The sequence below is a fragment of the Protopterus annectens genome, chromosome 10.part0, assembly GCF_019279795.1.
Source record: "Protopterus annectens isolate FY-2018-M chromosome 10.part0, PAN1.0, whole genome shotgun sequence".
In the NCBI taxonomy this organism is placed as follows: domain Eukaryota; kingdom Metazoa; phylum Chordata; order Ceratodontiformes; family Protopteridae; genus Protopterus; species Protopterus annectens.
In genome coordinates, this window is record NC_056744.1 from 89,069,623 (window position 1) to 89,090,773 (window position 21,151).

General features: G+C 40.9%; 1 protein-coding gene across 1 annotated transcript in view; it reads right to left on the reverse strand.

Annotated features, from left to right (window-relative positions):
- The window catches only part of FSCN2 (fascin actin-bundling protein 2, retinal), a 221,615-nt gene extending 219,292 nt beyond the window's left edge, over window positions 1–2,323 (reverse strand). The window contains exon 1 of the mRNA XM_044086718.1: window positions 828–2,323. Coding sequence (XP_043942653.1) covers window positions 828–1,650 — 823 coding nt within the window. The 5' untranslated portion in view covers window positions 1,651–2,323. The remainder of the gene's footprint in view (window positions 1–827) is intronic.
- Between the last annotated feature and the right edge of the window lie 18,828 nt (window positions 2,324–21,151).

Sequence of the window (21,151 nt, forward strand, 5' to 3'; positions counted from 1 at the left end):
TTTATTGAGGAAAACATCAACACTCACATTAGCGATCCCAATCCATCTATCGACTGCAACACCTGTCTCACAGTTGTAATGTAGAGTCACAGCCAAACACAAAAGTATACCACATACATTGCCATTTGCAGTTGGTCAGCTTCAACGTTGCTCTATTCAGTCTGCAACTTATTCCCAGCAATGCCTGCAGGTCCTATTTACACAGCAATATAACCTTGCTTCTCTCACATATTCCAAACCTGACAGTAGCATACCATATGAATTCTTGAATTACCTCACTGTGATGTCCAAAGGCTGTTCCAGGAATCCATTACTCTTGATTTCCAACATCTTTTTTGGGGGAGGAGGCTTTGCTCCCCTAATACAACCCACAAACCACAATATGGAGAATTTGTCCCCACATCCATCTGATTTATATATACTAACTGCATGGTCACATAACCACAACCAAAAGGAAACCACTACTAGAATGTTCTAATCAGGTATAGCACACACTGATTAACTGTGGTTATATGATTTCGGTGGGAAGTAACACCTTACCTTCTCATCAACAAGCTGTGCAGTCAACAAATTGAACTGTTACCATATATATATATTTTGTACATATATATTTTCACACACATATATGATATATATCATATATATATATATATATATATATATATATATATATATATATATATATCACACACACACACACACACACATATGTATTGTGTGTGTGTGTGTGTGTGTGTGTGTGTGTGTGTGTGTGTGTGTGTGTGTGTGTGTGTGTGTGTGTGTGTGTGTTCATGTGTTTTGTATACAAAACTGAAAACTGCACTCACCTTGCCTGATGGACACAAATCTGCCATTGGAAGCTTGAAGGACAACTTGAGGATGACTTTCTTCTAGGTCAAACAGCTCATCCTTCCCTGGCTTTGTACTTCTTCCAGATCGCAGAGTGCCTGTGGGTCCCACAGGAGTTAGATATTTCCCATGGCAATCTTTGAAAGCCAGCTTCCCAGCTCTAAATTCCAGAGTATATCTTGTTCCTTCCTCTGGGTCCTTCACCAGTCTGCCATCATTCTTCAAGTATCTGTTGTCACATGTCTTCAAGCAGTACTTCTTTTCATGAAAAATCAGAGTGATCAGTGCATCAACACCCCAGGGAATATTGCTGTCAGTGGTGATCTCATCCTCCTGTATGCTAAGGTGTGCATATCTCCGTCTGCTGACACTTAAGAGGTTGGCCTGAGGATGGATGGCCAGATGTATGGCCCAGAGCTCAGATTCTGTGATCAGCTGGGAAAAACAGGAGAGCTTATCATCTGTCCCTCCAAAGAACCGTTTGTGTGGTTCTGACTGAATGGCCCACCTGCCATCAGACTGAGGTATGATCATAAACCTGCAATCTCCATGCAACTCCTCTGCTTCACATGACACGTTACCATCCTTGTCAGCAGATAGATACCTGCCCAAGTGACTTTTAAAGAAAACAACAGAACTCTCCTCTTCATTCTGCTGCAGTGTCCATATCTGCTTCCTTTTCAGACTTGGAGCAGAGGCATTCACCTTAAAGCCGAATGCCTCTGCTGTCAGGTATCTGTTTTCAGAGTTAATTAAGCCAAACTGAATTTTTAAGGCTTGGTGTATTCCATTAGTTGGCATCTTGTTCTTTGCTCTGTTTATGTCAGTTCCAAGCAATGACCTCTGAAAACCTCAGTATCATGTAGAGTTCTGGACAGGTCAGAGACTGTACACAGATGGAGGCGCCTTGTCATGCAACAGTGAGCTCTGGATTAAACTCTAAAGGCTCTGTGTGTCTCAGCCTTGCTTCCAGTGATGTCACACAGCTTCTGTATAGACCCACTCTGTCACTTTACTTCCAAATCCAGCCTGATGCTCAGCAGGGTTCCTTGATGTAACCACTTCATGTGCAGTAGGAACTTATTTACATGTTTTTAAGCATATATGATGGTCCTCTGCAAGTTTTATTGACACAGTGGAGTGACAGCTCTCCTTTATTGCTGCACAAAGCCTAGCTGGTAAAATGCTGGAGTACACATTATTTGGAATTTCAAAAACATTACAATCCTTTGTGACAAACTAGGTAGTGATGTCTAAGCTGCTGTTTTTTTTCAGCTCACATACAATAGTTCTTTATGAGGCTGTTTTTCAAATGTTGAAATCCAGTAAATAAGCTTTCAAGACACAAGCATTTCTACTGATTCTTTTGTTCCCCTTAACTGCCAGAGATTAATTCTTCCAATCCTTTTAGGAGTCGAGCCACTCTGGAATGTACTTTCTAATCATGTTCCTGTAGCAAAGTTTCAGATAGAAAGCCTCTGCAATTTGATACAGCTTCCCCCCATCACCCACCTCCCCAAGTCAGGTTATCTCCTTTCCTTTTTTTCCTGCTGCCATATAAAGTTTCTTTGAATTTTTCAAGATAGGTCACCTAGAAATTGCAGTGCTCTTCATTTCAAGCACTTAATCTCCTTAACAATTATCCATTCATTTTATTAGGTAGTATGTAATCTTTCTTTATCCCTCCTTAGATCTCAAACGTCTTTTCTCCATCTGTCTGTAGTGCAGCTAACTTTGAAGCTTTTCATTGGAGCTGCCAATACTATAAAAAGATAACTAAACCATAAAGGTGACAAAAGAGACGCCATGTAAACAACTCTTTTCAAGTGCTGGACAGAGATGGCACAGTTTTGTCACCGTCTTAAAAAATAGAGACAAATAAAAGATCTGCATTGCATTATAATACGTATTAGATGACAGCAGTTCAGCACTATAGCGCTCAAAGCAGCTCTGACATCACTATGGTGAAAGGCATCAATAATTTACAAAGTGACATGTGCAACAAGGCTAGACTTTTACACAGCAGCATCTGTATGCAAGTGTTTGAAACCGGATCCTTCAGCATACATGACTGCAATGTCAGAAAGAGGAAATCCTATACATAATAACAAAAAACACATAAAGTAATATACTTTAAGCAGCTTTCATAATTAGATCAAAAGGGAAACATTTTTTTTTCTCCTTTAGAATATTAAAAGTGCTACCAGAGGCAAGTGTGCAGTTAGTATGGCCAGAGCTTATTTATAATAAAATTGTTATGTGAAACCATGACCAAGTATTGGAGTAGGGCTATACATCATTAATGCTAAATTTCCTGAATATAATTACTTAATTTTACAATAAAAATTAAAGCAAAATATTAATACAAGATATTCCAGCACATACACAGCTGCAGAAAAGTCATAGGTTTATAGAAAGTTACTAAGAAGCCTAACCCAGTTTCTTCATTACCTGAAATCACTGGTTTATTACACAGTAGGTAGAAGGAGGCTGAGAGAATCAAACCTTGTACTACAGGAAGCAGCATGTTAATTGCTTATAGCATTAAGCCTCCATGTTAACTGTACATATACAATTCTTTTTTGCTGTGAGGTTCTCGGTTTTGCCTTGCTCCTTAATCTATGACATATTACGAGAATTGCAACAATAAAGAAAAGTAAGTTGTCCCAAAGGCAAGAGTCCTCTTCATTTCACAGCTAGCTCTTATGTAGCACCCTCTCCATAACTCTAGTTTCCCTCATCTATTTGTCCAACTTATGTTAATCTTGTTATTTGTAGTACTGTCCACTAGCCAGTACTTATTTATTTTATTTATTTCAGTTTGTTAACAAGGTGAGCGAGTTGTTCTGCTGATCCTTTTCAATCATGACCTGGGTACATTAAGACATATATTACCCGTTAAGAGTTATTACACATTACGAGCAGAGTCTGAGGGAGCATGACAATACATTCAGGAAAAAACAAACATGCACCATAAAGCAGCTATGCATCATTAACTCATTACATCAGAGTGACACCTCCAGGTACATCTGCAATTAACCCCTACTGATGCCATAAGGCATCAAATATTGCTTGTTCATATTTACATCAATAATTCCAAAACCATGTTGTGTACAAGGTTTTAAAATATTTCATGTTAAATCATACACAATACCAGATCAACTACATTAATATTTGACCTCTGTCTAGTGCAGGTAAGTAGATATTAACTGTCATTTTTAGGGCATTAAGTTACATAGATATAATTTTTCATTTTTCTAAATATCTCAAAACCGAAGTAACACAGACAGAACTGTTAACCTAATGCGAAAGTGCTCAGCTAGATGAATAAAATGCTGCTAGTAATATGTATGTAACTTAAGTGGTTGCTGAGATATTGTAAGTTGTATAAAAATATTAGAAACATAATAGTGTGTTTACTGTGACATAACATTTAGTTTAAGACCTAGAACCTAAAGAATATGACCACTATAAAAATAGTTTGTGCTGGAGAGTTTGCCATGTTTACTTATTTCATAATCCCTATGGTTTCAGGGATATGAACATTTGTTTGAAATGTAAGAACATAATTTGATTCTTTCAGAAAGCTTAGGCTCCTGAGCTCCATTGGAGTGAATGGGTTAAGAAGCATATATTATGGAAAAAAAACAGAAAAATCAGAGAAATGCATATGCTACATCAAGAAAACACATATCATTAAGCAAAACCAGAGTACATTTTGTTTAAAGTTTTTAGCAAGTATCACAAAAGTAATTACACTCAGTATCTTTCTGTAAATGTTCTCTTAGGGAGGATTTGAAGGTTTGTAAGTTTTGGATTATTTTTAGCCTCATTTGAAAGATTATTTCATATAGCGGGCCTTAATGTGAAAAAGGCTGTTTTCACCTATAGCATTCTTAAACCTAGGAGGGGCAAGACTGAAGGAGTCATTTTGTGTATGCTCCTCGGAGAGTAGTTTAGCTTTCGTGTTAGTAGTATTCTTTTCAGTAGTAGACAAGAGCCATACTTAAGTACTTTATAAATTGTAGCATAATGGGGAGCCAATTGATTTGTTTTAGTAGGTCACAGAGCTGCATGTCTGTGCTTACGCCATGTACAAATCTGAAAAAGCTACTGTCATCAGTTTGGAAACTGTGTGTATTATGTGCTGAATACAGGCAGAGCAAGGGCAGTCATTATTTGAATTTTGGTATCTGAACAGTTTTGGTTGCAGAGGCAACAAGAGCCAGTGAACGAAGATAGGAGATATGGTAGCAAAGCTTTTCAGGTGTACAAGTACTTTAGAAGTAATGTTTCCAGTATGGAGGGTAAAGCTGAGTAAGGAGTCAAGAAGGAGACCAAGATACTTTTGTTATTTGACATTTGGGATGGTGTTACTGTTATATATGATTTAGATAGGAGGGCAGGAAGTGAATTTTTGAGAGGTTGCCTCCAGCATTAGATTATCTTTTGTAGAATTTAATAGGAATTTATTTTTGTGTAACCATGAGGTTAGCATAGAAAAGTTGGACTGTACCTGGATATGTAAAGTTTGGATGGTTTTATTAAAATCAGTCATAAAGATGTCATCTGTCTACATTAGGTTAAGGCCCTCATAGCTTGTTCAGTTCGGCTATGTCATTTATAAAGATTGAAAAGAACAATGGTCCCAGTCCAGAGTCTTGTGGGACACTTATTTAAGTATTCTATTTTTATACAAGCTGTTATTAGCAAGTACTTAAAAGTGTTTGTCTTTGAGATCATTGAGGTAGCTTCAAGAACAAGCAATTGTGTTCTCTCAAAAGTTTAATTTGTACAATTTACTAAGGAGGAAGTTGTGGTGGACAGTGTTAAAGGCCCTAGCCATGTCAATGAAGATGCCTACAGAGATGATACCATTGCTTATGTTGTATAAAGACTTAGTGACTGTGGTGAAGGGAGTGGTGGTACTAAAGGAGTTCCTAAAGCCATGTTGCTGGTCACAAAGTAGCCCATAATTCTTTATGCGTTGAGTTGTTTATAAAACAGTTTTTCAAATGATTTTTTTATCAGGATATAGGATAGATGTTGGTCTGTACTCCATAAGGCCTAATGGGATAGGAACTTTTAGAAGGGGATATAATAAATGAAGATATGTGTGAGAGGTTTGGCAATGAAATCATCTGAAATCTTGAGAAAAGTGGGGTGTGGTGCACTAAACCTGGTACCAGAAGAATTAGGTTTTATGAGGGACTCCTTGATCTGTTTAACAGTAATAGCAGTGAAGTAGAAGGAGGCATAACAGAGTCCTACAACTATTGCTGGGAGTGTGACTGAGTGAGTATGACAACAGAGCCCATGGTTACCACTCTCTTGGTAAAGTACTGCCTTCTTTTCTCACCTTGAAGTTGCCATAATATAAAATGATTACAAACACATCTGACTTCTCTAATCCTGCTCTCTGTCAATATCCCCTCTTCATGTTGACTATTATTGTGAACATATGTGAAGGCTGCCAGCCTAGCCAGATAGAATTTTGTAGATAATTCTGTCATTTCTAAATATTAATATAAGCCACAGGCTTGTTCTCTTAAATGGAAGAAAATGTGGAACTGCAAAAATGTAACAACAGTGCACTCTGCTGTAGGAACGCTGATAAGTCAAGCATTGTGTAATTGTTTGATCAGAAAACCCGGAGCCGATATGTCTGGATGAACAAATTCTTGCTTTTGTTTTGAGACTAGAGTTAATTGCTAGCATTTGCATGTATAATGCCTTTTATTGCTGTAGCTTCCTGACCAGGTGCAAGATCAAAAGGGCTGTTACACTCTGAGCTTCTGTTAGCCTGGGAAACAGAAAATAATGATGTAATCTGAAATGAGTCAGTGATACTGTGTTATCAATTTAAGGACAGAGAAACTCAGAGCATTTTGCATTTGTCTTGAGAACATCCACCATCACCAGCAATCTGCCTATGCTCTATATGTAAGTTTATTTTAGAACTGTGTTTTCTCTTAGATATAGCAAGGAAATAGGAAGATTGGATTCTTTTTTTTCTGTGTTGATGTCAGAACTTTTCTACTGCATTATTTTAAGTATTTACCTGTGATCTCTGAACTCTTGACTAGCACTGTTTAGTAAGAAGTATTGTCTTGTGTTTTTATTATTTATTATTAAATATTTTAAACCTTTCAACTGTGGCTGTTTTGGGTAGAGATAATTTAAGCTCTAGATTACATTGCATGTATATAGTGACACTGTCCAAGTCACTCCAATAAGCTTTGCTGTTCAGTCACACTTACCATTTGGATAATAATATTGCACAGTAATAATTGGACACCCTTTGTTAAGGGCCTTTTTGTAGCTGATATTAGTGGTCGGTGGCAATAATTGCTTCCTTTTAGCCTGGCAGAGATGGGGGCATAGCTAGAGAACCTGTGCCAGCCTTCCCCATGAGTGTCTGTGTATTTGTATATAACTCATATCTCAAAGTGTGTGTGTGTCAGCTACCTGGGCACAGACACAAAGCACTGGTTGGACAGAGAGGGTGCTTGACCACTAGGCTGAGATCTGGACCATATAGCTGTGCCAATGGGGAGTCTTATTGGGGATCTGGAGAGAAAGGGAGAAACCAGCCCCAGACTGACTGTGGTCTCTGTGTGTTCTTAAGGGAAATTGTACTTTACTGTGTGTGTATATTTGTTATCCTCCCCTATGTGGATGCCCCTCACTGGTGTTAGTGTTGAGGAATGAAGCTCTTTGATTGCTGGGCCAGTGCACGGGCATCACATATTAATTGTTTGGCAGTGGTGGGATATCCACACCACATATTAGCTGGTTGGCAAATACTAATTGGCTTGTAGTGGTGTGGGTAGTGTGAATTCCTGTAGCTTGTGTACAGTTATCACTGAAGGTGTATGTACTCTAAATCAGCCTCACAGTGAATACTCAAGAGTTCAGATCACAATTGTTTTATTTCTTTTGTTAGCTTAGTTAGTCAGCGAGAGCATTCAAGCATATCAGTAGAGGAGTATGGTAAGCTGACGAGCCAGTTGGCTGAGATGTGCCAGGCTGAAGGACTGGTGCAGGGAAACCTGACTAAGGCAGACATGATTGCAGCTTTGGTCACAGCTGCATCAGAAAACAGCAATCAGAAGGGTGATCATGGAGATGTACAACACTCAGGGAATGGACAGCTCAACCTTTCTGCAGAGGACTTAAAATCCATCTGGAGCTAAAGATACTTGAGTTGGAGGCCAGCTGTTTGGAAACAGAAGCAGCAGAGAGACTGAGACGTCTACAGGCTGAGGAGAATGAGAAACGGCTATGCCTGGAAGCTGAGGAGAAGGAAAGGCAGAGGCAGCATTAAAAGGAGATGCTGACTCTTTGCCAGAGTCATGGAGGTAATAGGGAAGGGAGTAACTGGACCCCAGAAGCACAAAAGGTCAGTAAATTTCTTCTGCAGTTTACAGAGGGGGATAATTTTGATAGTTTCATTCATATGCTTGAGAGGGTATGTAAACAGTATGATGTTGACCAAAGGCTCTGGGTACAGTTCCTGACCCCCTTACTCCATGGTAAAGCTGTAACTGTTTTGTCCAAAATGTCTAATGTTGACTGCTTTAGTTATACTGCTGTTAAGAAGTGCTTGCTAGAATTTTTAAACTAACACCTGAAACTTATAGGAAAAAGTTTTGTGAGCATAGACACAAGGCAGATGAAAGTGTGTGTGAATATGTTGCTGAACTGAGCACTTATTTTCATAGGTGGGTGAGTGGATGTCAGGTCACCACTTTTGAAGGGGTGGCAGACCTTTTGATGAGGGAACAAGCCCTTAGCACTTTGCCTGAGAACATGAATATCTGGTTAGCTGATAGACAATGTCCTACTTCAGAGGAGTTGGGGAAGAAGGGAGACCTATACCTAGCAAGCAGGGCATCCCTGCACAGGAAAGGGACCCCAAGTACTGCTCATAGATCTAAAGGAATCCATGGTGGGCAGCCCAGACTGCCCCAACAGAATCTGCCAGTAGCAGAGGAAGCCACTAGTCCAGGTACAGGTCCAGGACCTAGGGTTAAATGTTATAAATACAACCAGTGACATGTGACATACAGATGTCCATGGAGGCAAGGTGGGTAACAAAAGGTGAGAAAGCCAGTAAGTGGGGAAGACAAAAATGCCAATAGTAGGTTGTCTTGAGACAACAGGGGTACCGAACTACCATCCTGCAGATTTCCTGATAGGGAAGGATTTTGATGAGGCAGTACTATGTGTTAATGCAGTTACACACAGTCAGGCTTTGAGACAAACAAGTGGGTCTGGTAGCCTGGGGGAGACCCAGACAGACCGCATACTTGCAGCCAGGACTGGTGAGGTGGTTACTTCTGTGAGGAAGCTACACTGTAGCAGTGAGACTGAAGGTGAGCCACAGCTGCTTGTGGGTGCTGATGTTCCCTTGGACATAGTGACTGCAAAGGTAGAGGTGAGTAATAGTACCCAGGCTGACAGTGAGGCATCACTGTCAGAGGATGTCAGACTTCCTGTGGAAGGGCAGCTGGGAAGGGTTACAAAGACAGAGTTGAGACAGGCTCAGCTCTCAGACCCTACAGTGCAAGGCCTGAGGCAGGTAGCTAGTGAGGCACCTGATTCTCAAGGGAAGGGGGAATCTGTATACTGGGACAAAGGGTTACTGTATAGAGAGTGGACCACTGAGGTAAGGCTAGAAGGTAAGAGAGTACAGCACTTGGTAGTGCTTAGAGACTACCATCTTGCACTTCTGGCCATAACCAGTGATATTCCTTTTGTAGGTCATATGGGCATAAAATGTACAAACAGACGTATTATGCAGAACATCTATTGGCCTGGAATTTCCAGAGATGTAACAGGGTACTGCAGGACCTGTGAGCAGTGCCAAAAGGTAGACAAGGCAGGAGACAAGGTCAGAACTTCTTTAATGCCTTTGCCTGTGATTGAGGAGCCATTTCAGAGGGTAGCTATGGATATTGTGGGGCCTCAGAGTACCCCAAGTTCCACCTGAATAACCCAAGTTCCACAGGGAAAATGTATATCCTAGTGATAGTAGATTATGCTACAAGATACCCTGAGGCAGTGGCTTTGTCCTCCAACTGAGGCAGAAAAGGTGGCAAATGCTTTGTTAGAGATTTTCAGCAGGGTAGGTTTCCCAAAAGAAATACTGACTGACAGAGGTGCCAATTTCATGTCAGACCTGCTTGTCTGTGCAAGTACTGTGGGGTGATGCACCTGAAGACCACCCCCTACCATCCACAGACTAATGGTCTGGTTGAGAGGTTAAACTCTACAATCAAGTCCATGCTATGGGCATTTTCAGACCAGTTTAAGAGGGAGTGGGACAAATATTTGCCCCATTTGTTGTTTGCTTACAGAGAGGTTCCCCAGGAATCCCCAGGTTTTTCACCCTTTGAGTTGTTGTATGGGCATAAGGTGAGGGGATGTCTAGATTTAATTTGTGATGAGTGGGAAGGTGAGTGTGAATCTCACAAGGAGTCTGTTGTGGCATATGTCCTAAACCTCAGGACAAGGCTCAGGGAACTCATGGGCTTGACCCAGGAGAACCTGTCAGTAGCCCAACAACAGAAAAAGGTATGGTATGATAGGAATGCTCGAGCTAGAGAGTATGCTGTGGGGCAGCAGGTAATGGTTCTCATTCCTGTCAGACACAACAAGCTGCAATCAGCTTGGGAGGGACCCTACAAGGTTGTAAGAAAAGTAAGTGATGTTAAACACATGGTGGAACTGCTAGGCAGGAGGCAGGGGCACAAGTTGTACCATGTTAACATGATGAAACCTTACCATGATAGGGGAGGCCCTTGTGCTAAGTATTTGCAGTGGCTTGCCGGAGGAGTCTGAGGGAAATCTGTTGACTGATCCCCTCAGTGAGGCTAGGACTGCCACCTCAGTTGAGGGGGTAGCAATGTCCCAGCAGTTATCTCCTACCCAGGTTCAAGAAATTTGAGCAGTGTTACAGGAGTCTGGGGACATGTTCACTGGGAAACCAGGGTGATCCCACCTGGTGCAGCACCAGGTGGATACAGGACCCCAAAGGCCTATTAGGCAGGCCACTTATAGGGTGCCTGAGAGCATCAAACAGACTCTGAGGGAGGAGATACAGGAGATGTTGGAACTAGGGGTAATTCAACAGTCCAACAGTCCCTGGGGCACCCCAGTGGTGCTGGTGCCAAAGAAGGATGGCAGCACCAGGTTCTGTGTGGACTACAGGCAATTAAATAGTCACACAGAGTCAGATGCTTAGCCCATGCCTATGACAGATGAGACCCTAGAGCAGCTGGGTGGGGCTAAGTACCTTACCACCATTGATCTTACCAAGGGTTACTGGCTGTTGCTCTTGACTCCCAGTGCTAGAAAGAGGTCAGCCTTTGTGACTCCTTTTGGCTTGTATGAGTTCACAAATATGCCCTTTGGAATGAAAAATGCCCCTGCAACTTTCCAGAGGCTGGTAGATCATTTCCTAGCAGGAGCAGGAGGGTTTTCCCTTGCTTATCTAGATGATATTGCCACCTACAGCCATTCCTGACAAGAGCACCTTCAACATGTCAGGGAGGTGCTGGGCAGACTACAGAGGGCAGGGTTTACCATTAAGCCCAGAAAATGTCAGGAGGATATGGCAGAGGTCTCCTACCTGGGACATGGAGTGGGGAGTGGTAAGATCAGGCCAGAACCTGCCAAAGTGGAAGCCATTCAGACATGGCCTGCACCTGTTACCAAAAAGCAGGTGAGGGCATTCTTAGGGACAGCAGGGTACTACAGAAAGTCCGTCCCCAGTTATAGTACCATAGCTGCTCTCCTCACAGACCTAACAAGGAAAAACAGGCCAGATAAGGTAGTGTGGACCCCAGCATGTGAGCAGGCATTCCAGAAGCTTAAAGAAGCTTTGGGAGGACCCCCTGTGTTAGCCAGTCCAGATTACAGCAAAGAATTTGTTGTGTAGATGGATGCTTCAAACCATGGGGTGGGGGCTGTACTTAGCCAGATTTCTTCAGAGGGAGAAGAGCATCCAGTGGTTTATCTCAGTCATAGGCTCCAACCTAGGGAGGAATGCTATGCAGCTGTAGAAAAGGAATGTCTTGCCATAGTGTGGGCACTGCAGAAACTTCAGCCTTATCTGTATGGAAAAAAAATCACTGTGGTGACAGATCTCAGTTGCCTAACATGGTTAAACAGAGCCAGCCAGCAAAATGCCATGTTGCTAAGATGGAACCTAGGGTTGCAAGCAAATATGTCAGTACAGCACTGCAGTGGGATTAGCAATGCTAACGCAGATGGGCTCTCAAGACAGGGAATGGGGTAAGGTATACTCAGCTAGACCTAACCCTCTCAAGCAACGTTTCTCAAGGGTCACTTGAAAAACTAGCTTGAGTTCTCCGTGGGGGGGGGGGGTATGTGAATATATGTGAGGGCTGCCAGCCTAGTCAGATATAATTTTGTAGATAATTCTGTCATTTGTAAATATTAATATAAGCCACAGGCTTGTTCTCTTAAATGGAAGAAAATGATGTTAAATGTGGAACTGCAAAAATGTAACAACAGTGTACTCTGCTGTAGGAAAGCTGATAAGTCAAGCATTGTGTAATTATTTGATTACAAAACCCGGAGCCGAGATGTCTGGATGAAGGAATTCTTGCTTTTGTTTTGAGACTAGAGTTAATTGCTAGAATTTGCATGTATAGTGTTTTTTATTGCTGTAGCTTTCTGACCAGGTGCAAGACCAAAACGGCTGTTACACTTTGAGCTTCTGTTAGCCTGGGAAACAGAAAATAATGATGTAATCTGAAATGAGTCAGTGATACTGTGTTATAAATTTAAGGACAGAGAGACTCAGAGCATTTTGCATTTGTCTTCAGAACATCCAACATCACCAGCACTTTGCCTATGCTCTACATGTAAGTTTATTTTAGAACTGTGTTTTCTCTTAGATATAGCTAGGAAATAGGAAGATTGGATTAGTTTTTTCTGTATTGATGTCAGAACTTTTCTACTGCATTATTCATATGTTCATAGGTGTGTACTAGGCTAATGGCCCTGGAGCCTATATAAGCCAAGCCCAAGAAAATTCCCTGGCATCATGCCACCTAAAGTTAGTTCGCAGTGCCCCTTTTAAGCAAGGCCTCTGAAGTGATCCCCAGGATGAACTTCCTATTGCCCACCCACTCATCAAGATTTCTCTTAAAGAGGGCCAGTGAAGTGCTCTGCTTGACGTGATTGTATGGTTAATTTCTGTGTTACTGCTCTGAGACTGCCTGGACTGCTAATATACCATTGATGAGTTGGTGTTAAAGCAGTTATATGGGAAAACTGCTGTGTTGGGGTGGGGGAACAATACTGCATGTTCTTCTGGGATACACAGTAGTCCAAATATCATGTCACTCCACTGTCTAATATCTCCCTTGACTGCTGTACTGTATATTCCATGCATGAAGCCTAGTGAATATTAAAGGGCACATGATAGTGGACTGGGTATCTCTGTTCCCATGTGGATGTTACTTCTGCCCGAATAGCCCAGTATATTTACTTCCATAAATGTAGCACATCCATACATACAGTGCCATAGTGTAATAATCCTTACAAGTACTGTGCAGGTTAGAGACTTACCTTGCAAATGCAGCAGTTGACAGAACTGTAGTTCAGGGCTGACTCTGTTTAATGCAAACAGTACACAGCCAATACATGGATAGGTACAGTTTGTGTGGGTTGCCTGACATCAAGTTTTAATTACTGTATGTGAGTTGGAGTATGATGTCAGTCCCTAGGTTCCTAGGATGTCAGTGAATGTGCTATGTGTTGTCTCTTAGCCAAACCCAGGGCATACTGAGCACTCCTACATCTGCCTACAGGTTCATCAGCGGGGGTTACTCCTCCAAGATCTCCTGTGACTGTGGCTGTGGTGACCTATGCACTGGTGGGGGGCTGTGTATCCCTTCCCTTTGCTGATCCTGCTCCAGCTGTTTTCACAGATCAGACTATGTAGCATAGCACATACTGTTAATATATGTGCACATGTGGCTGGAGAATACTCCAGGGATCCACCAGATATATCAAGGCATGGGAACCATGACTTCAGAAGCCCAAACTCACACTCTATGATGTTCCTAGTTTATGCATGTACCTCATTACGGCATTCTTCCATGGGTGTGTGCGTGCATTTCTGATGGGTGTCATCATCCATTGTTCCAGGGAGTAGACAACATCCCCCAGTAAATGGCTGTGTGGGATGTTTCCACCTAGCAAACATCTGGTACAGCTGTGATGTGTGCCACATATGGGAGTCATAATAACTGCCAGGGCTGCCAGCACACATTCAGGATAATCCCCTGGGCATTGCACATGCCCTGGCAGTTGATGGAGTGGTACCCATTGAAGTTAACATAGACTCTACCCTCCTCACCAGGTGGTGCTTTGATGTGTACATGAGTGTAATCAATAGCACCCAGTACTTCAGGGTAATGAGCTACATGGTAGGACTGTTGTATATTGCTGGCCCTTGCCTCAGGGGAAAGGGAAAAGGATATGTGCTGACTAGCTTGTGATAGCATAGCATCCAGGAACTGGTGGAGCATCCTGGATGCAGATGCCTGTGAGATCCCCATCATGTCCCCAGTTGGTCTTTGGAAAGTACCTGTAGCTAGTATCCTAAGGGCCACACATGCCTTTGTTTTCACTGGGATGGGTTCCCCCTGTTGGCTGTGGGTCTAAGTTGAGGCCGACAGAGGTCAGTGAATTCTAGTAGTATGTCCCTGTCTACCCTGTAGTGCTCTACAATCTCCAGCTCATGTAGCTCCTGGAAGGTTACCTTGGGCCTGAGCACTCTTCTCCTTCTCTGCCTAGGCCTATTGTCAGCAGCACTGACTTCAGCACCTAGCACATACAGACGTAGCAGAACTGCAGCAGCCCCTAGCATTATCTCAGTTAAAATTCCCAAGTCTGTACTCCAATGATCTAGAGTATTTGGAGAAAATCAGAATGTAGGGTATATGCATACTTTAAACAGTTTTGCTGTAGGTCCAGAATATGTGATTGGCTAACTATGATGCATTCCACCTGCCTACCATATAATTAACATAATTTAATGACCCTATTTCAGTGCAGGATGTGGCGCACCATGCAAACAAGTGCACCTTATGTTACTGCTCTGAGACTGCCTGGACTGCTGATATACCAATGATGAGTTACTGTTAAAGCATGGTCTAAGAGCCTACATGAAAGGGATATGCAGACACCATTACTCCTTTTTGCTATTAAATCCACCTCATTTGCATACATATCCATGCTGACAGCCTTGAAACTACGCGCATCATAGCCCTATGACCTTAGCAACAGCAGCAATGCACCATTGTATTGACCCGATACAAGGTCCTATAATACATTTCTGTCAAATATTATAAAAGCCTTTTTTTCCACTTTTTTTTTTTTTATTTTTCTATTAAGCATGTTTGCACACTGAGGCTCTTAGCGCAAACATGCAGAGATTATTAAAAGAAAAATATTAATTTAACTTATATTTCCTCTTTATGACATCCACAATAATAGTTTTGCTCATATCTGTATGTAGTATAACATTTTCAGGGGCTTTATGTCACATGTCTGCAGTTTTATATCCCCTTTTGTCTATCTAGACTCCTGTACTTGGAATTTTTCTGCATACACTATGGACACTGAGATGGTGTCTGCACAGAAGCCTTTCTGTTTGTTGGATCACTCAACCTGCCTAATTTGCATAACATTCACTTGGTTATGAGGCGATTCGCATGCTATGGAATTTTCCGTGTTTGCTCGTGCGTGTGCTCCGCTCAGCATTGCTTACTGAATCTAAAAATGTTCACGGCCATATAGGCACCGCGGCACGATGCCTACATGAAAAAAAAAAAAAACCATGTAGGCTTTATTGAATTCCCACTTATAATGATCTTAATTATTTTTTTTTTCCACATACATGGGAATTTGAGTGAAAATCTCCAAAGTGTAATTGCATGCTTCTTTATATATTTGGTCTTTCTGTATCTTAAATCCATTTTTTAACAGCTATTATCTTCCTTTTAAATTATTAAGCTGTACATGCCCATAGGATAGGTTGTAATACTGGTACACTTCACCATGCTATTAACACCCATTCCTGTCTCTTTAACTATTGTTCTGACCATTGTAGTACAGTAATACAGACAAAGAAATTATTCCATTCCATTTGCAATATATATACATATCTATCTCTCTTTGTCTATATATAGAGAAATAGTTATACAGTAGGTATATAGTATGGGGTGTCACTGGTTCAAGCACATGTGCATGAAAACAGGAAACAGTATGGTAAAGAATATTTGAAAGTGCCAGGAAGAAGGCAGGAGGAAGCATGGATGGCCAGCAAAGTGATGGATGGATAGCATGAGAGAAAACCTGTGACAGCCATACATGACTGTTGAAGAAAGAAGAGTGGTACTGAATTGAGAGAGATGGTGACAGTTGATGCAACACTCCGACCCCATGTAGAACATGGGAAAAAAGAGAGTTTATGGTGATGATGATGATGGTGGTGGTGGTAATTATGATGATACACAAATTGTTAATGTATGGAAAATAGATCTTGGTAATCCCCTGCTACTCCATTCAACCTCCGACCTTAATACTTCTTTTCTATAATCCCACCTTCTTTGTTTTTTATTATGTTCTCCCTTTCTTGGCACAGTGAATTCTGCTTCTTTATTCTATTTTCTGTGTAATTGTATAAAGGGCAGTGTAAGAAAAGTGTCCTGTTCAATTATTTTCAGAAACTGCCTGCATGATGCCATATCAGGACTAGTAAATATCTGGTAAGAGAAAGTTTAAAACCTAAAGTGGTGTTGTAATCCTTGGGCTGTGATAGACTGCAAGCAATCCTTCTTAATGGAAGCAGGGTAAATTAAAAATGAAATGTTTGCAAAGATTATCCCAGTTACAAGAGATTGCTTTCTTAATTGAAGTTTGTCAAGATTTATCAAGGTATAACCAATACTTACTGTGGTTCACATTGTAATTAATATAAAATACAGTTGGTAGGCAATGGAAACCGAGAATCCTCCCTGTCATTGAAGACTTCTCTTGGGAGTTGTTGTTGTCTTTTGGCTTTTCCCGGTTAGGGGTCGCCACAGCGGAACTCCGGTTCGCTAATGATTGGCAGTAGATTTTCACGAACGCCGAGGTGCCAGCTCGATGTTCAACCTTCAACGAAGGCACGCCCATTTACGCATGTCTTTCAAAGGAGTAATCTGGCAAATTGAGAAGATGAAGGGATACTCCGATACCAGTGGCATGGCACTTCAATAAATATCTGCCTTAGGTTCACTATATTGATAATCATTTATAAAACGTATTTGGGAGGATAAAGGCAATCTCTTTGAAAGTAAAACAGATTAGGAAAAGGTAAACAATTCACAAAGAGAAAATCTGGGAAGGAGCAAGATGAGTTATTGTGACATAATAATGCAATTTATTTAGGTGTGGTTATAGAAATTGTAAGGAGTATGTTAAACCTATTCAAAAGAGATACAACGATGCTATTATTCCTTTCTTCAAATTTCTTCTTGCTTAATTGTACTCCAGTTATCTGTGCAAAGGCTTCAAATGTTGTTAAATACTTGATTAATAAGAATATACTTTTTCATTAAATAAAAAAATAATTTTAATAGAAAAAGGTATAAAGGTTGTTAGTCCAATGCTTGAGAGTCAAGTGAATGCTAAAATATTCTTCAGAATATTGAACTTATAAGTTTAACATTATGCTATATGAGTTAATGCAAAATAATTCTTAAAGATGTTACTAGTATGTTGCAGAGCATATGGTTTGAAGAAGAGACACCAATGATCAATACATTAAAATAACAAGTCAGCACAGGCTAAACATTTAACATTCAGCCCCTAGCTGCTCTTCTGAAGGTACGAACAGACAACAGAAAATCATTCTCATCCATTTTTCCTTTAAGCATGTTTCAGCATATGCATTTGTTGCTCCTTTTCTTTTTATTATGTAATGTGTAAATTATGTCAGTAAAGGTTTGCAGCTTGCTGTAAGTGACATGACGACACCTTAACTAGGCAGCTTTTCGTTAACTTTTCTTATGCAAACTGCTTTTCCTGGCACACTCTGTGCTCTGCTGTTGCATGAAATGTCAAGATACTTGTTTTCTTCCTGTTCTTTATTTAATGTGTCTCCTCTTCGTTGTATAACCATAACAACATTTCAATCCTTTGTACCTACTTTTATTATTTGAATCTCTTGCCTGATGAAGCTAGCATTTTAGTCAATCAGTATTTACTGCATTAGATATGAGTTCTTTATAAAAACAGGGCTGCTAGCCAGCAATGTATTAAATGTACATTGTTTTGGGGTCATTTGGATTTCTCTCTCTGTCTCTCTCAGCATGCATGTTAATACTTACTTATTTTATTTCTGTTTGTTGGTCGGGGTTGTGGGCTGACCCACAAAGGACCTATTACATTCACTTGCATTATCCAGTTCTAGTTTAACAATACAGACATATCTTTCATCACAGTTATTTTAAGTATTTCTCTGTGATCTCTGAACTCTTGACTAGCACTGTGTAGTAAGAAGTATTGTCTTGTGTTTTTATTATTTATTATTAAATATTTTTAAACTTTTCAACCATGGCTGTTTTATGTGGAGATAATTTAAGCTCTAGAGTACACTGCATGTATATAGTGATACTGTCCAAGTCACTTCAATAAGTTTTGCTGTTCAGTCACACTTACCATTTGGATAATAATATTGCACAGTAATAACTGGACACCCTTTGTTAAGGGCCTTTTTAGTAGCTGTTATTAGTGGTTGGTAGCAGTAATTTCTACCTTATAGCCTGGCAAAGAAGGGGGCATAGCAGGAGAACCTGTGTCAGCCTTCCCCAGGAGTGTCTGCGTGTTTGTATATAACTCATATCTCAAAGTGTGTGTGTGTGTGTGGGGGGGTTACTTGGGCAGGGACACGAAGCACTGGTTGGACAGAGAGGGTGCTGGTGGTTTTAGCTAGACCAGTAGGCTGAGATCTGGACCCTATAGCTGTGCTAGTGGGGAGTCTTATTGGGGATCTGGAGAGAAAGAGAGAAACCAGCCCCCAGACTGACTGTGGTCTCTGAGTACTCTTAAGGGAAATTGTACATTACTGTGTGTGTATTTGCTATCCTCCCCTATGTGGATGCCACTCACTGGTGTTAGTGGTGAGGATTGAGGCTCCTTGATATCTGGGCCAGTGCACGGGTGTCATAATTACAAACCTCTCTCCTCTGTTTCTGCTTTCCCCCAGGCTGCAAATATTCACTGCTTGCAACCTATTCTTATATTGTAATCCATCCTTCATCTGTATCAGCTTGGTGGCCCTGCTTTGCATCAGCTCAGCCATTCGCATGTGCTTTTATGCATCTAGCTAACAGCAATGGATGAAATATGCCAGGTTTACCCTTTATAAAGGACTGCAAAGTGTCAGGACTAACCCTGCATTTGCCAAGATGAGAGATCTAACAATATGCCTCTGTAATTTGCTTGCCCTACTCAAAGCCATCCTGCATTAGAATAATAATTCATTTTGCGGAAGTGACCACTGCTAGACCCCCAGTCTCACTGGTGTTATATAGAATCATGTCCCGTTAGCTGACAGCACTTCTTAAGCTCCTTCTTTTAGAGTATCATCTTACATTTTAGTTATTAAATCTCAGCTGCCACTTTTTGTTCCATTCTCCTAACATGTCCTAAGTTACTCTACAGCAAATACTACACAGTGTCCCCAAAGGACCACACCTTAGTGAAGGTAAATGGATCTGACCCTCTTTACTATCTGCAATATGATGCTTATCATTTATGAAACAGATATGAATGAGCAATACTAAGATCGACATGACTACAGCTTATGTACTGAAAACAGCTTCTCATCACAAACTAAAAACTCCTGCCATAAAAATGAGCAGGTACATACTCACAGTATCAGGTGATGTATGAGAAGGCTATCTATAATGCATAGTGGCTGGGATTTCCTCCTCTGACATCCTAAGCTCAGCAGATATCTCATGCTTTTCCACCACAGCACGCACTTGCCTTCTGTCAACAAATATGATGATATCACTCCCCAGCATTCCCCAGACTAATACTCATGCATGTTCAAATGTTGATGCTGAATATAATGCTCATATGTACTTATGGCAAAGGACCTTCTCACAGAATGATTGATATAGTTAGGACATATCTGAAATATCTAAAGTTCGGAACTGTTAGGAAGAAACCAAAGCAGTGAAAAATATACTGTTTAGAAGACCAAGGCAAAGAGAAGTTAAAAAGGTAAAATGATTAGAAGGCTGAATCCTGAAACACAAAGCTGCCAGGGGAGGCCCAATTCCTACAGTTAAGATTCAAAGAATAATACTTAGTGATGGTAGTCAAGGAATGATGACATAATACCTACTCACCTGTCTTTGAGGATAGAGGGGTGCATGCTAGGGAAATGCCTTATTTCTGGGCTTGTGTTGAGATCAGAGTCATTGACAGTGAGGTGTATAGGACACCTCTCTACTCAGATGGAGAACTCATCTACCTAACAGAATCTGTCTAATGAGTGGAAAAGCATAGCTTTGTGGTAGCTTCAATAACCCACAAGATTCCAAGTCCCTGATGTAAAGCCAGTGCCATAGGCAGATGAGATGATAAAACAACACTATTTCCAGCCATCATAAGGCAATACGTTTTTTTTTTTTTTTTTTTTTTTGTTCCCTGAGTCTTGCTAGGAAGCTTGGAATCAAAGGTAATGGTGAAAAGGCATTCATAAATCTTCCCTGTCACTAAGATGAGAACATCCCATTAGTCCTACTGCAGCAATTAGGGCCGGGAGAGGACCATGTTTTCTTGGATGGTAACCACATCAATCTCCAGGATACCCAACTCCTGGAAAACCCTGTTTAAACAGGATTCCCTTTTCATCTCCAGAGGTGATCTGCAACTATATGTAAGAGAATCTGTCAGGGTGTTTGCTTCACTCATGATGATAAAAACTGTAAGAGTGATACCATAGTCTATGAATCATAGCTGGACCAGCAATGCCTCCCATAAGTACATGACTTTCTTCTGCCCTATTAATCCATATACAATTCTATGACCTGGATGTCTAATTAAAGAAAGAGAGGTTTTGGGCTGATGTTCAATTTCATAGCACTACGAGTGAGCCACATTACAATGAGCTCTAGAAGTTTTATGTGAGGACTTGTTCCTGGGAGCTTTACTTTCTCTGCATAAAAGAGAAAAAAGCCTATTAACTTCTGTAATC